General features: G+C 33.6%; 1 protein-coding gene across 1 annotated transcript; it reads right to left on the bottom strand.

Annotated features, from left to right (window-relative positions):
• Positions 1–4,466: 4,466 nt before the first annotated feature.
• Positions 4,467–12,712, bottom strand: LOC120355461. Its single transcript, XM_039443857.1, has 3 exons — positions 11,647–12,712; positions 7,172–7,523; positions 4,467–5,333 (listed from the first exon to the last, which is right to left on the bottom strand). Exons 1-3 carry the CDS (start codon positions 11,833–11,835, stop codon positions 5,026–5,028), a joined length of 849 nt encoding a protein of 282 aa, XP_039299791.1. The 5' UTR covers positions 11,836–12,712; the 3' UTR covers positions 4,467–5,025.
• Positions 12,713–15,499: the final 2,787 nt, after the last annotated feature.

Raw genomic sequence — 15,499 nt, 5'->3', positions numbered from 1 at the left:
ACAGAAAGCATTCTCAACCATACATTTGCTGTAAGTTTATTCTATAATTATGCCAATACCAACTCACAGAGCAGAGTCAACTATGCAGAGCCATTATTCTTCATACTTTAATTTAACCACTTACAAATTTAATTTAACACCTTACAAATGGGTTGTCAGGTTTTCATAATGTAACATAAGCTTGTTGACAAAATTTGCCATTCTATGTTCATGATGAATATGAGATTAAGTTCACAACTGATTGCTCGTTTCTTCAGATGGAAATGTTCATGATCCTGCTGGACAATATTGTACACAGTTTTTATAAACTGTGTAGTAGAGAGTCATTGATTACTATAGAAGTGCAACCTCAAACAGGACAGGAGCCTACAAATTTGCAAGGGTGTCTTCACTCCTTGTAATATCTGTCAATGAACACTTCCTACTACCACGTTTTTACAAACTTTGAATAACTTAATTTGAAAATGGTTCTGTCTGTACAGTTGTGTGGCCTGTAGTACCGTACTTTATTGTACAATAATATTAAGCGTCTATTACATGCTTTAGGTGGATTCCAAACAATCGGGAAGTGATTATTGAAGTATAATAGGTCAAGACTATTTTAATCAACACTATTTTGTGTTATTACAGTCACTTATTGAAGATGAACAAAAAATGTTAAATAGACAATGAAATTGCAAAAGGAGTTTAGCCTGCAGCTAAAGGAAATTTTATATTTGCAACTCAAGCCTTCAATAATATTTGGTATTATGGTCAAAAAAAATAAATGAAATAAATAAGTTTATTATTTTTACAACCATTGAATAAACTTAGTAACAAATGCATACCATATTCTTATTTAAGACGTCTATTCTACAATAAATAATATAGGCTAACAAATTCAACGTGGAGCAACAAAACAGTGGTAAAATATAGGCTGAACGCTTTTATACAAGCTTATATTATTATGTACAAGGTTCACATATCAATCAATCTCAATTTATTCAAAAATAAAGTTCACAAATTATTTAATAATATCAATTTATTCAAAAATAAAGTTCAAACTTGAACGATTAGTCCATGTGCAGGGAGAAGACATAGGCCCTATCATTAATTGCATGAGAAGAAGTTCACCTATGAATAAATAGAAAATCTACAATATTAAAAATAATTGGATACATACCGTAAGTATAATATTAAACAATAACTCTAATAACAGATTCTGAATAATAAGAAGCCTAAAGGGTGGAAACTAAAGAAAAACAAAATGAGGGTATTGGAGGGGTTTTTGAAACAATTTTGTGTGAAGCCTATAAGTGATACCAGAATTCAAGAATGCAAATAAGCTCTTCACAGCCAGTAAACCGATTTAGTGTAGCAAGTAGATTGAAATGGAAGTACAGTCTGTAATTCATCAGTCTAATCGAATTATCAATATTATTAAATATTCACAATTTTAAAAATATATCCAGTCTAACTTTGTATATGAATGTTAACATTTTAATGTACGTGACTATTGTCAATGCTAACTATTGTTTAGCCTCTGACATAATAATAATAAATTTAAATAAAAAATCAAGTCTAGGTTTCAGAGGTAGGCTAATCTGTTCCTAATGGAATGATTACACAGAATTTTTGGGAAAAATATCTTTAGAGCCAGGAATTATTAGAAAATACATATGATATAACGTACGAAAATAAGAGGAGTAAAATTCTGAATAATTCTCAGAGTCAATATTTTAAGGATTCTTCCTATAAGTTTCATTTTCTAAAGAATTTATCACTACTCAATATAAAATTATCTCTACTCATTTTTTATCTATTCTAGAAAAAGGACAATTAGGCTATCACTTATCCTTCTATGAGAATTATTTTTCATTCCATAAACTTGGTCAAATAGAGATTCTTGTGAATCAATGTCCTACTTTAGGCCTTCAGACTCGAAGAAATTCCAAAGAAATTTAAATTTAATAGTACCTAACTCCAAAAAATAATATCGGTGTGGAGATTGGAGATAAATATATGGAATTCAATGATAATCCAAGGACTGGATCACATTCTCTTTTAGAGCTTGCGATGAAAAATTGAAAAAAGAGAAATGTAAAAAAAGGATGATAATTTAAATCACTTTTTGCAATTAAAAAGAACGATTAGCAGTCAGATTTTTTCCAATAAATGAATTAATCTCTCACTGTGACAACGAGATCTTTTGGCAGGTCCGCCATCTTCATGACAACCAGGAAGATGGCGGACCTGCCGAAAGATCTCGTTGACACAGTGAGTGCGGATTAATAATTATTCATTTCTTTGAAAAAGTCTGACTGCTAGTCGTTCTTTTCAATTGCAAAAATTGATTTAATAATAAGCATTTCGTGATGGAAAATAACATTGAAGGATGATAATTGATAATTTATTAAAGTTCATTCATTTGATAAATAAAAAGTTTAGGGGATGAAAGGTTGATCTCTACGTTTTTATTGTACTTCCTCAATTATTATAGAAATATAGATCTTGGAAGGAAATTTACTAACAACAACTAGGTACCTTTTTGTGATAACCAAGAATTTTGTCTTCGTTGATGTCCATTAATAGAAAGGGAAGTGAGAACTTACTTGGTATCAATATGTGACATTCTGTACTCTAAGGTGAATGAGAATCCAATTAATGAAAATTTAAGCAGGTAGATTTAATGATAAATAATCTAGATTCTAAGATCCTGCGCCTGCTACTCCCGTTGGAAGGGTCAGCACCCAGCCGATTCCGCTAAACATCATTTATGAATTGAACAAATAGGCTACTACCCTGTGATTGCCACTCTTATCATAATCCTCTCCATCATTCGAGCTCATATCTGTGCACTAACACCAGCCTCATCAATTCATTTATTTATCGTCACATTACATCAATTTTTGAGTAACACTCAACTTCTTGAAAGTAAAATAAATAAATACACTCTATGATGTATCTCATCTTTTGGTAGAGAGTTAGTGGGAAGAATACTTCGAATATTCTTTCCAAAGAATGGACATTGATATGTCCAAAGCTCCGCCAATTTATGTAGATGCATAACAATATTATCTATTTTATCTATAGTTATTACAAATTGTTTTTATTTCATATTATATACAGCTCAAAAATTATTTTCTTAATTTATATTTTGTAAATTCATCCATAATTTTGCTGTATTGTAAGCTATTGTATATAAGTGTATAAGCCAGTATATATTGTAATCTACATAAATAAAGTACTCAATCAATCAATCAAATTCACATGGAAATGAAAGTCACAAAATTTAAGTTACACTCTACAGCCCCTTTTCACAAATTAAAATTGCGCAGCAGAGTATAGGGCTTTCTCTACTAGCATTTTTCTGACTTAGTTTGAATTTGTTTATTGAATCTAGATTTCTGATGGCTGCAGGTAATTTATTAAAATAACGTATTCCAGAGTAGAATGGAGTTTTTTCTAGAGCGGTGTGCCTATGTACTGGAAAAGCAATGAGACTACTATTACGTGTATTATACCCGTGATTATCTGTGCAGAATTGAAATTTAGTACCTTAATTCTGTTTAACAAAAACCATCAATTGATAGATAAAAATAGATGGCAGCGTTAGAATGTTTAGGTTTTTGAAGAATGCTTTGCAAGAATCTCAATCCACAAATGACTCTTACTATTTTTTTCTGGATTATAAAAATTTTGCCGCTATCAACAGAATTTCCCCAGAAAATGGTTCCGTAGCTCAGATATGAGTAGACATATGCGTAGTAGACGGCCAATAGGGTGCTTTTGTCTAGTGAGTGAGAGAGAGTGAGAATTACAAAATAAGCTTGATTTAGTTTTTTTGCAAGGACCTGAATATGCTCCTTCCAAGTGAAACTCTGATCTATTATAAGTCCAGGAATTTTGTTGAAGAGGACACTTTAACACTGTCTTCAATTATTGGAAGATGTACGGTGTTCTCTGTTCACTGCTGTCAGATTACGAGCAGAGCTAAATTGAATAACATCAAACAAATAAATAGGCTTTAGTAGATGAGCATTATTTAGTAGATGAGTGACACTTAGGTCGAAAAGTGTACCATTTTTTTATCTCTGTTTATAAAAGTAGTGAGTAATTCAAGTAATGAGTAAAAAAAACACAGGTATAGGCCTATCATAGTAGGTAGTCTATGCTTTTATAGTCTGAAACCACTTCGCCGCTTACATTATCTTAAATGAGGTCCATGTTATAATGGCAGTGGAGAAAGATAGGAGAACAGCGTTGCCGTCGTCTCTGCCTTGTATAGAGGATAGATGATACCGGTATATCGTATAATGTAATACATTAACTGTTCATTCTTGTTTAAAATCAGTTATATTTTTCGCCAAGAAAATATATTTTTCATTGTCTAAGTTATATAATAAATTTTCATAATTGAGATTGAGTATTTTGTTAATTAATTATAATTCTACATTCTTAAAACGATCTGGCAACGTTGTGGAGCTAGAAAAGGTTAGCGTTACTGCTTTGTCGAATGGTAGAAGCATAGCAACACTAATGTTGATCGAGTACCGTAGGCTACTGCCATTATAACGTGAACCTCAATATAGACTAGGCGCGGTTGAGGAACTATAAACTAAATTGCAAGCCAAGAAGCCACAGTGGGGCCATCCATTAATTTTCACTCATCTCACACTCTTGAACCAATCAACTTATTAGTTATTCCTATATACGAATAAAATCTGAATAAATATAGGTTTACTATAACGTTTATTTTGGTACAAACCACAGGTGATTTGATCCAGTGAAACGCTATTCTCATTGATTGTCATTAGTATTAAGAGAGTCTTTTAATATACATGAATTGATCTTGTTGATAATTGCAACAAAACATGACCCGTTGGCCTATCAGTGTCTGGAATAATTTACAGAATCAAAGAGCAGCTTTCGTTTTGGCTCGTAGATCATGGTTCCCGATCGTGGATCATGATTGCCGATCGTAGATCATGGTTCCCGATCGTGGATCATGGTTCCCGATCGTGGATCATGGTTCCCGATCGTAGATCATGGTTCCCGATCGTAGATCCTGTAGGAAGAGGCGGGAGCCACCTCGACAGGCTTGTGTCCAATCTCATGCAATTCCATGTTGCGACCGTGCGCAGTCATGTAGTGATAGGCGCACTTCTCGCCGCCCCCACCACCGCCTCCGGCTGCCGCCCCTCCGCTGCCTCTGAGCGCGCCGCCTGCCGCCAGAAGCAGCGCCAGCATTGACGTCATCAGCGCTTTGCCCGCCATGGCTGCCAGACCAGCCACACCGACCGCCGCTAGCGTCCCGGCTGCCCAAAGCGCGCCACCGTACCCTTTCTTTCTGCCTGCAAATTAGACAATTTATAAAAACATAATATTTAATTATAAATGTGTTGATTATTTTTTATTCAAATAATTACTTAAATTTTTTATTTAATTATAAAAATATTTTTCAAATAAAAATTAAACTAGTCTTTACTTTACTTTTCTTGTTCGTCACAATTATTAAACTGCATTAAGGGAGCAACGCTCCCGCAGTATATGACACGTCAAAGTTTAATCTAATATAATACTATCATCCTTCATATTTCAACAGTCAACAGAACACAACATACACATAACATACATTAAACAAACATTAACCAACAAGGAAGTCTGCTAATCTGTAAGGACACTATACAATAAGGAATTCCCTGAGTGTTTTTTGAACTCCTTCAAGCCCTCAATTTCTCTTATGTGAGATGGAATCTATATCTTTTCTCTCATGTGGTCTTTGCTAGGAGTCTTCAGTCTCACATAGCCTACTGGTCTTCAAATGAAAATTATACAAGTGACTTTGACTTGACTTGATAGGCAACTAGTCAAGAATTAGCTTTATTATCTTCGTCATATCATCATTTTATTCAAAAATTCAATTCATACTTTGTTTCCAACTTTTTTTCTTTTTGAATTCTCCACAGAACTCAAGATCGGGAAGGTTTATTATTTTGCTAGTGATGGTGATGCCATTCATGTTAATAGCAATATTGAATTATATACTATATCATCATTCTTATTTTCTCATGTGTGATTTCAAAGAACGATGAACGATGATCGATGATGATGAAGATCATGATCGATGATCAAAGATCGAGATTATTTTGATCAAGATCAAAGATCGATGATCTCATGAACGCGTTCCAAAACCCAGGGGGTCACTAGTATGATTAATTAGAAGGAAATTTACATTACAATATTGCTACCTTTTTTTATCACCAAAGAATTTTGCCTTTTATCATTAATTCAAATTCTAATTTTCTAATTTTAGTCATAATATTGATATATGGAATCATATATTAATTGTAACAGTGGTATTTATTATTGGGCAATAGATTGGATTGGATCCTATACGTCACAAAAAATATAAATAAGATGCAATAGATTGTATTTATTGTAGCGAACGGGATTGTGTTGAATAGGTATAGGCAATACCGTAGCCTACATAAAACTGTCACAACCACTTTTCTATTCAAGAAGTTACACTTTATATTCATAGGATTTGCTTTAATCACTATATTCTACTACATCTCGGATGAAATTTTCAATCTGCAGCAGCCAAATTTCAATTGCATTGAAAATATTCTTCGATGAAGATAAAAATACATTGGTTCTTGGTGTATCCTATAACATTTCTACTCCATTCCTACTATAGATGGTTCAGTCATGAGAAAGCCCTCATGAGGATCCAGCTTTTCTTGTGACCATAACCCTAAACTTTCTGTAAAACTCTTCCTTCGCAAAGCCGTTTTGAAGGTACGGCACCTTATTTACAACTTCTCTGTTCCTTCATCAGGCTTGCCAAAACGTTTTGATAAAAATTGCTGCAAATTCAAATCTTGCGTTAATTTGGGACACGCCACACATCACATCAAATGGACAGCCGCACTACAAAATGATGACACATGTATTATCAGGGCCAAGCCACACGAGGCGTATTTTCAGTCGGCACAACAGGCCAGGATGAAGCTCTCCAATTGGCTGGACAATCTAAATTTGGGAGAAAAATTGTACAGGCTCAGCCTAGTTTTTCCTCCATGGTCATATTATGATTATATATTGTTTTGTATAATAGATTAATAAATCGGAGCTTTCTGTCCTGTCCTGTCTGAAAAAACACCTCGTATGGCGTGGCCCTTATTCTCACCAGTCTGCACATCACCAGTGAAGCCATCCAGGATATCTTGTCCGATCTTCTTGGCGCGTGATACAGTGTGCTGGTCGAGCAGTTTGACGGAGAGCGTGATGGAGTCGAGGTAGTTGTTGATACGCTTGACGAGTAGGTCGTCGAGTTCGGTGGAGTCGTTGCCCTGTAGCACGGCCTGCAGGATCGTGAAGGGCATGTCCTTGACGGGCGCTGGCTCCAGGTAGAGGTGGGTCAGCTTTACTCCTGGTAGCAACTGGTAGCTGGGCGTGTGACCGAGTCTGTCTACCAGGCGCATCATATCCAGTTTGAAGCAGGTCACTGAGTACTGCTTGTGACACCGGTGAGAGATCAACTGAAAACAGGTCATTATTTTGGCTTATCAATGAATAGTAGTCATAAATATTTCAACAGTAAAAATAACATAACCTATTTTTTGGACATGTTATTCATTATCATAATTTGGGAATAGAATAGTTTTGGGCCAAGCCTGTTGTTCTTTCACAATTACATTCATAATGATTTGTAATATTGTATCCACAAATAATGATATATGTTTGATCAAAAGCTGTTACAAAATGGTGAGAAAAACAATACCGTATAGACCTATCACAAAACCCAAAAAAGGAATATTATAAACAATTTATAAATTTTTGCAACTACAAGAGTAAAGTCGGGGCCAATGTATCGCTCCTATCCCATTCCAATATATACGATCACGGATGACAAACAGCCTAGAATAGTGTATGCCACACATGTCCGTCATGTGATCTGTCCCACAACACTCATAGAAATAATTATATAGGATACTAGCCGTCAGGCTCGCTTCGCTCGTCATATCCGTCTAGCCAGGGGGTTCCGCCCCCTAGACCCCCGACAGGATCGTCCAAAAATGACATCAGCGGGCTCGCTTCGCTCAGTAGACCTTGTAGACCTCAGCGGAACCTCTGTACCGAATTTGAACTTATTATGTCAATTTGATCTCGAAAAACACCTGTTACTATATCGGCGTATCTTTGGCGAACAAAAGTCTTCCACCTTAGCTAAACCTGTGTGTACTGAATTTTTTTAAATATATTTCCATCAATTATTGAAGAAGGTGAGGAAATGCAGAAAAGCTGAGAAAACGCTAATTTTGGCTAATTGGATAAATTGGTATTTAGGAGGTCCTGGATAAATGCATTTCAATCTTCAACTTGGTGCCAATCTAACAAAGTCAACTCAACTTAATAGTTACCAGAACAACTGTTTCAAAGAGGTACTCTCTCTAGATTATAGTTCTATATTAACATATGGTATGGACATTTCAATTATAATTTTAAAATATTGGAATAAGAAGAATATACAAGCTAAAAGAACTTTAAACCCTTAAAAACCACCCTTAAAGTTAAAATATCGCCAAAGGATTTCTTAGTGCGCCTCTAAAGGGCCAACTGAACATACCTACCAAATTTGAACGTTTTTTGTCCGGTAGATTTTTAGTTCTGCGAGTGAGTGAGTGAGTCAGTCAGTCAGTGCCATTTCGCTTTTATATATATATATATTATATATATATATATATATTATATATATATATATATATAGATGAGTGGGATATGAACATTACATGGCATGTAGCCTATGGCCCGGGCTTAAATATTAACTAGTATAAATAAGTTTTTGATTTGTATATCATTAGGTAAGCTATCAAAATTAAAAAGTTTTCTCAGGAAAACATTCTTTCCCGATCATTACTTTTTGAGATATGAGCGCCTAAAGTTTTAATTTTTGAGACAGAACATTTCAAATTCGGTAAGAGATAAATCCATGAGATTTAGAGGATAGATTCTTCATGGTATTGTTGATCTAGTAAAACAAAAATTTTCTGAAAATCAATTTTCGAGAAAGTTATTCAATTTAATAAAAATTATCAAAAATAACTTTTAGTTGAGTAATTTTTGGTAAATTGAATAACTTTTTCAAAAAATGATATTTACAGAATTTTTTTTTTATAGATCAACAATACCATGAAGAATCTATCCTCTAAATCTCATGGATTTATATCTTACCGAATTTGAAATGTTCTGTCCCCAAAATTGACACTTCAGGCGCTCATATCTCAAAAAGTAATGATAGGAAAAAAATGTTTCCTGGGAAAACTTTTTCATTTCGATAGCTTGATGATATACAAATCGAAAAAAAATGAAAAATATCACCAATTTAGCCTTTGCACAGCCTTCCCTATATGCTAATGCTTTGAATCAATCCTACATTTGTGTGTTTCCTGAATTAATAGTTGCAGTGATTTAACACTTTGTTGCAAATAATTGTGATGATATATTGAAAAATAGAAATTTATTTTTCCTCCACCTACTGTCAAAAGTACTTACTTTACTCCCTGAAACATGATACTAAAGTGTCACTTATTCGCTCTCGGTACTAAAAAACAGAAAAACTCCCTAGGGAGTAAAAGTGACTCCATATAAATAACATGGGAAGCATCTCTATTTTAAAAACGTACATTTGGAATAGGTCAGAAGGTCTAAGCTCAGATGAGGAAGCATATAGAGTAGTCATTAAACCAACTAAATTCAATACCTCAACCAGACATTTGATCGATGTATAAAATTTATGTTTGTATGCTGAAATTATTATTACAAACTTCATATCACTATACTAGAAAAAAATTATATTTTTTTCTCTTAATCCATGTTATTCAAAATACCAGCCAACGAATATTACTTATTAACTAATCAAATTTGAAACGGGAACTTACTTCATCATAGCTATAGTTGTGGCTGTCATTGTTGTTACAACTTTAGCCAACAGATAGTGCTGTTGGAGGAGAACTGTGGTCACAAGCCAGCTGTTTCTGTTTACTTTTTAGATTATGTTGTAACACATTGTTTGGTCACATACGTTTTTAAAAATTATTTTATTTGCAGTTTTTATAAAAATGTAGGTGGAGGAAAAATGTTGTGTATATCACGAGTGAAAAATGTTTTTTCTCCCTCAGGAAAATTGGGCTTCAAACTTTTCCCTCAGGGAGAAAAAACAGCACTTTTCACTCTAGATATACAAATAACTATGACACATTATTTAAAAGATCTAATTGAAAAGAAGCTCTTCTTTTTTATATAACCGACGTTGTTAAATCTCTAAGCGGTGACTTTTATTAGATTTATCATAACTCTGTATGCTAGTAAGCAATTCTTCAATAATATAGTATTCTATGTTATTGATTGAATAAAAATATTAAATAAGATTTCCAACAGACGAGTAGGCTCGAGTTCCTGTGAGATTGAGAATCAAAATTATTATAAGTTCCTAAATTTATTATTTTATAGGGATGCTTTTGTAAAAGTATCGGAAAGTACGATGAAGAACTCTCATTTTCTGTTTTTTTATGTATTGTTTTTTTATTTGTATTCAAGAATAGATTATATCAAATCAAAGTATAGAAATACAAAAAAAGATTGAATTTCTAATATTATATTCATTTAAACACATCCCACAAAAGATTATTCTATCTATGATAAATACATAAATTTTGATATCGCCATTCCAAACAACTTATCAACTCAGAAAGTGAAAATTTAGCTTTGAATTTGAAATTGTGTTTATTTTTCTATGCCAATAGGATGAATAAATAAAATAAAAGAACAAACTTTCCAATACAATAGATAGTTTCGTAAAATATCCTGTACAATTTATCATGCTAATGCACTCTGTATTATACTCCTACTCTTGATCGAATTGTAATGTGGGAAATTAAGTTCAGATTCAATTTCATTCTGAATAGTAAAAACTGAAAAACCAGTAAGCCTATCATAGATATTGTAAACTAGCCATCTATCATAATGAAGCACAAACATATAGAGAAAAATTGAAATAGAAAATGTGTTTGGAAAAAAGGTTTAGTTAAAATTTAAATTTTAGTGTGTTCCTGAAAATAATTATCCTATATTGGTCTTCAATATGGGCAATAGCCTGGTTTTCTTTTCCGATCGTTCTATTGTTTGTGCTAACCTTATAAATAAATAAAAAATTGTTGAAAGTTGAACCTTTATAAGAGTTGATATTAAGATAATATCATGGACGGAATCCCAAAAGCGTTTCATAAGTAGCTAAAGTATTATTTATTTTATATAAAAAATACAAGTAGTCTATATATTATAGCACAGAATTACACTACATTATAGGAGTTTTCTCTGATTATAGCTATTTTTAACAGACTTATAACTCAGTTTACTGAATATTCTGGTATTACACCATACATTGGTAGCATGAAATAGCCGATTACAAGTACGATATAAGATGATATATTAGATGATGTTTTGAGATGTTAAGATAATGAATAAGATACATATTATTCAACTCACTGTACCGACGACAAACTGATCACAACTACAATAATCACAGTGCCATTATGCTGATTACAACAATATATTAAAATATTTCCAAATGGACTAAATGATAAAATGATTGATAGCACTGACCTTGAGTATAATATCCGAGGTTTCTGTGATGATGACAGGTGAGGAAGAGCTGCTATTATCAGCAGGGGGTGTGAGGGTGGTGTGAGTTGTGGCGGGGGTGGGGGTGCTCTCTGTCGTAGAGTCAACATCCGAGTGAACAGTCCTTGTGAGAACAGCTGCAACTGCTAGAAACACCATTTTACCGGACATTTTCCAAGTCAGAAACAATATGAACGTGTCCCGAGTGGTTGCAATCGCTTTATAGAAGTAGAGGGTGTCCCCCTCCCCGGGAGTCGTTCAATTCATTACCCCACTTGCCATTTGACCAAAACTCCCGAGCCACAATTAGCGAGCTGATGTTTTCACGCTGTTGCCGGCCAGAACACATTACGCCCCTTCGTCTCACCATGGCAAAAAAACCCTCGAGAAAGTCCTCCCGTAAGATTACGACCTGAAGGTCTCTGTGTTTCTCTCCCCACCACTAACGGTAGCGCACCGGCTAATTTATAAATGTTTACGACAAAAAACAATTGGATTGCCACGTTATTCGCTGCACTGCAGTGTCGTACCCCGATGCTCCGATCGGTGAGAAAAGTAAAACGAGCCGCCGGTCCGGAAAATTGGATTCGAATAAGAAGCGTAATACAGAAAACTAGGGAAAGTAAAACGGCCGGGGTGAGCAGAAAAAATGCTACGTGCTCCAATGGGCTGACGGCGCTGTATCTTGAGAAGAGCATCTTCTTCTTTTGCTATTCGACCATCAACTCCATTCAATTTGCAGCCAGATTAATCAGCCGCTAATCGACACATTATCGAGCAGACAGTAGCTAACTCATCATGACTGTGAAAACAGGAGCGGTTGCAATTACTTTCCATCATCACATTTCTACATTTATCAGTTTCACTAGAAAAGTGTTAATAAACTTTGAAACAATGGGAAAATCGTTGCGGTTCAATGAAGGTAATGCGGGTTTCTTATTAGAAAATTTGTGGTCCAATATTGTTTTCATGACAGTGATTTATATTGAACCTTTGTCAGAATATTATTACTGAAAATATGCAAATTATAAAATTACTCGTTTTTTCATTATGATTTACAATACCGTATCTACTGTATTTTCATGAAAATATTTTTTTATATATATAAAATATAAATTTTATTATGAAATATCATTTTTTTATTGAATTATATCATCAAATTCAAATTTACTGTGGTACCGTATAAGTTACGAATTAATATTTTTAAATTACTGTAGCCTATATCATTCAATTTTTTATTTACACGATGTAGCTCCTTTCTATTATTAAACTGCAGTTTTTGTTATCAAGTGAGAATTATTGATTTGAAAAATCGGAAGTCCACCTAATTGGAACTTGACTGCAAATTATAGTGATCTCCTTATAATTATGCTATATCGTGTATAGATAGACATGATAGGTGATTCATAGGAAACTTCCACCATTCGAGTACAATAATTCACTCTATTTGCTAGGTTATAAGAAATAATTCTATTAACTTGTCTAGTATTAATCTAATCACCAAGACAATAAAGCAAATCTCTCAAAATATTATTTTTTGACACTACTTGCTTGTAGAATATAGCTCATCAATCAGATAATAAAGGGGTCGAAAAAGTAGATGAAGTCATTGAGTAGACGACAACCTAAAAATAATTATTGTAGGTACTATTATGTTTCATTGCACTTGGTAAGCTTCTCAACAATACAATATATCCACACTATAATATGTCCTAGAATATAGCTAGCCTACGTATCAAATAATTTTGAGCACAATTTTATTTGTTCACAACTTCTCAAACACTAATTGTATCAAAGTGAGCTGAATTTTTAATCTAGTGAAACACGGTACATTCCTACTTGGATTAAAACATTCATTAAATTATGTATATTATTTTCTAGTTTCTAATATGAAGTTTTACCATTCGTTATTCTTTCCTTCCTCATAACGATGCCCACATGAATACCACAGAATAACCAATCGATATGTTAGTATATAGCAGTATGTTAGTACTCCATGGTGGTACTATGCTTGTGAATGGGTAATGGGAGGGATAAAAGACACTGTACAAATACGTAAGATTGGACCTGTATTTTTAAACCAGCATTGATAATAATTGTGTTTTTTTTTTTTTTTTTTTTGCTGAGGATGATGCCCACGAGCTATATAGGCTTGGGTGATGGTAAGAGATGGGTGAACCTACAGCTTTGGGTGGGTTCCAAACAGCCGGGAAGCGATTTTTATATCATAAATAGAATAGAATAGAATCTTCATTGCAGCAATATCTGAGGTCTTCAGATACAATACAAGTGTCAAATATATACAACATGATACAAAATACAAAAATATTACATCAGTAAGTTACACTATCAGTACCCTATGATAAAGAATTTGTTGAACTGATTTGAGTTTAGTGAGCCTTTCTTAATCAATGACTTGGATTTACTCAGTTTTTTAATTATACCCGAAATTGCCTTGCTCTTGTTTTTGGTTTCAATAATTTTTTGGTCATTTTGTATCTTCCTTAGAATCACTAACATGTCTTTGAATTCTTTTTTTCTAATTTTGTACAGAATCTTCATTTAATAGTATTAAGAGAAGTTCGGCTCTTCATGTGGTCAGCCTTACAACGCGAATAGCAGGCGTATGGAGAATGGAGCTAAACTTATATTATTCTTATCGATAGCTTACCAGCGCAACCACGTAACCAATGACTTTCCTAAGCTTCTCTGAGATTGAAGCTCAGTACTCAGTGGACCTGGCATCAAGCAGCCACCTTTCCAACAGGAGAGCTGCGAGACTGCGGTTATCTAATATGTACGGTTAAATAAGTTGCTCCATCGTATTTGACTAGTGTCTAACAGTTGAGGATTGAGTAAATGTGCAGAGTTATATATTAATTTGACGGATTTGCATGAAATTGATGGTTGACTATTAAATTTGTGTCAACGATAAATGAGTGCATTTATACTCTATGATCTGTTTTCACATCAATGTGAATAAATTACCATTGAATTAGACACGAAGTCAACATTGCAGCAATACAAATGACCGAGCATCGAACTCAACCTAATCTTCCATAACAGAGTTGTTTTTTCTGGCAAATTCAAATGGCTGAAGAACGCTATTGTGCTGGGAGCACAAACACGTTTATCTTGTTTGGGAGTGCTACAACTGTGACTGACAATTGGGTCAGTCTTTGGGACATCAACCGATTGTTTGTTTTTCTCCACAGGTGTAATGCTCTTCACCTCCATATTATCTTATAGGAGTTTCACTGATTAATGTGGAATTATATAAAATAGAATGAATAATTGTGAGATTGCATATTCTACAAAGTGTGTCCAGTTTAAAATTAAACTGTTAGTTAAATAAGACTGTACTGTATCCTACCTGAAATTCAAAGTAGGTATTGATTTAGTGCTGTAGAATAGATTCATTATGATGGTTATCGTGTTAATATAAATCGTATATGGTAATTTTCACTCATGACTTACACAAGTTCGAATCAGTTATCTGAATCATTGAATAAAGAAAACACAAATAAATTGTATAATTTAATTAAATTGAAATCAATCGTAAATGGTAATTTTCACTGATGGCTTACACAAGTTCGAATCAGTTATCTGAGTCATTGAATAAAGAATAATACAAATAAATTGAAATTGTCAACCACTTTTATTATTATATAAAACTATATATATGAACAGAATCTGGTTTCTTCCGCTGTTTTCATGTGGCTGAAGAAGCCAAGAAACCATTTTATGTTCTGTTCATATAGTTCATGTAATAATAAAAGTGGTTGACTATTTCAATTTGTGTTTTAATTATGGACAAGTACCATATCACACACAA

Source organism: Nilaparvata lugens, chromosome 1, assembly GCF_014356525.2.
Source record: "Nilaparvata lugens isolate BPH chromosome 1, ASM1435652v1, whole genome shotgun sequence".
Classification (NCBI taxonomy): Eukaryota; Metazoa; Arthropoda; class Insecta; order Hemiptera; family Delphacidae; genus Nilaparvata; species Nilaparvata lugens.
Note: the sequence above shows the minus strand (reverse complement) of the source record. Positions and strands in the feature narration are given on the sequence as shown.

Excerpts from the sequence above, each read along its gene's own strand:
- LOC120355461 (XM_039443857.1), bottom strand. The coding sequence starts at position 11,835 with ATGTCCGGTAAAATGGTGTTTCTAGCAGTTGCAGCTGTTCTCACAAGG. Across the intron at positions 7,524-11,646 it reads CCTCGGATATTATACTCAAG|TTGATCTCTCACCGGTGTCA; the intron begins GTCAGTGCTATC and ends ACCTGTTTTCAG. Across the intron at positions 5,334-7,171 it reads CACTGGTGATGTGCAGACTG|GCAGAAAGAAAGGGTACGGT; the intron begins GTGAGAATAAGG and ends TCTAATTTGCAG.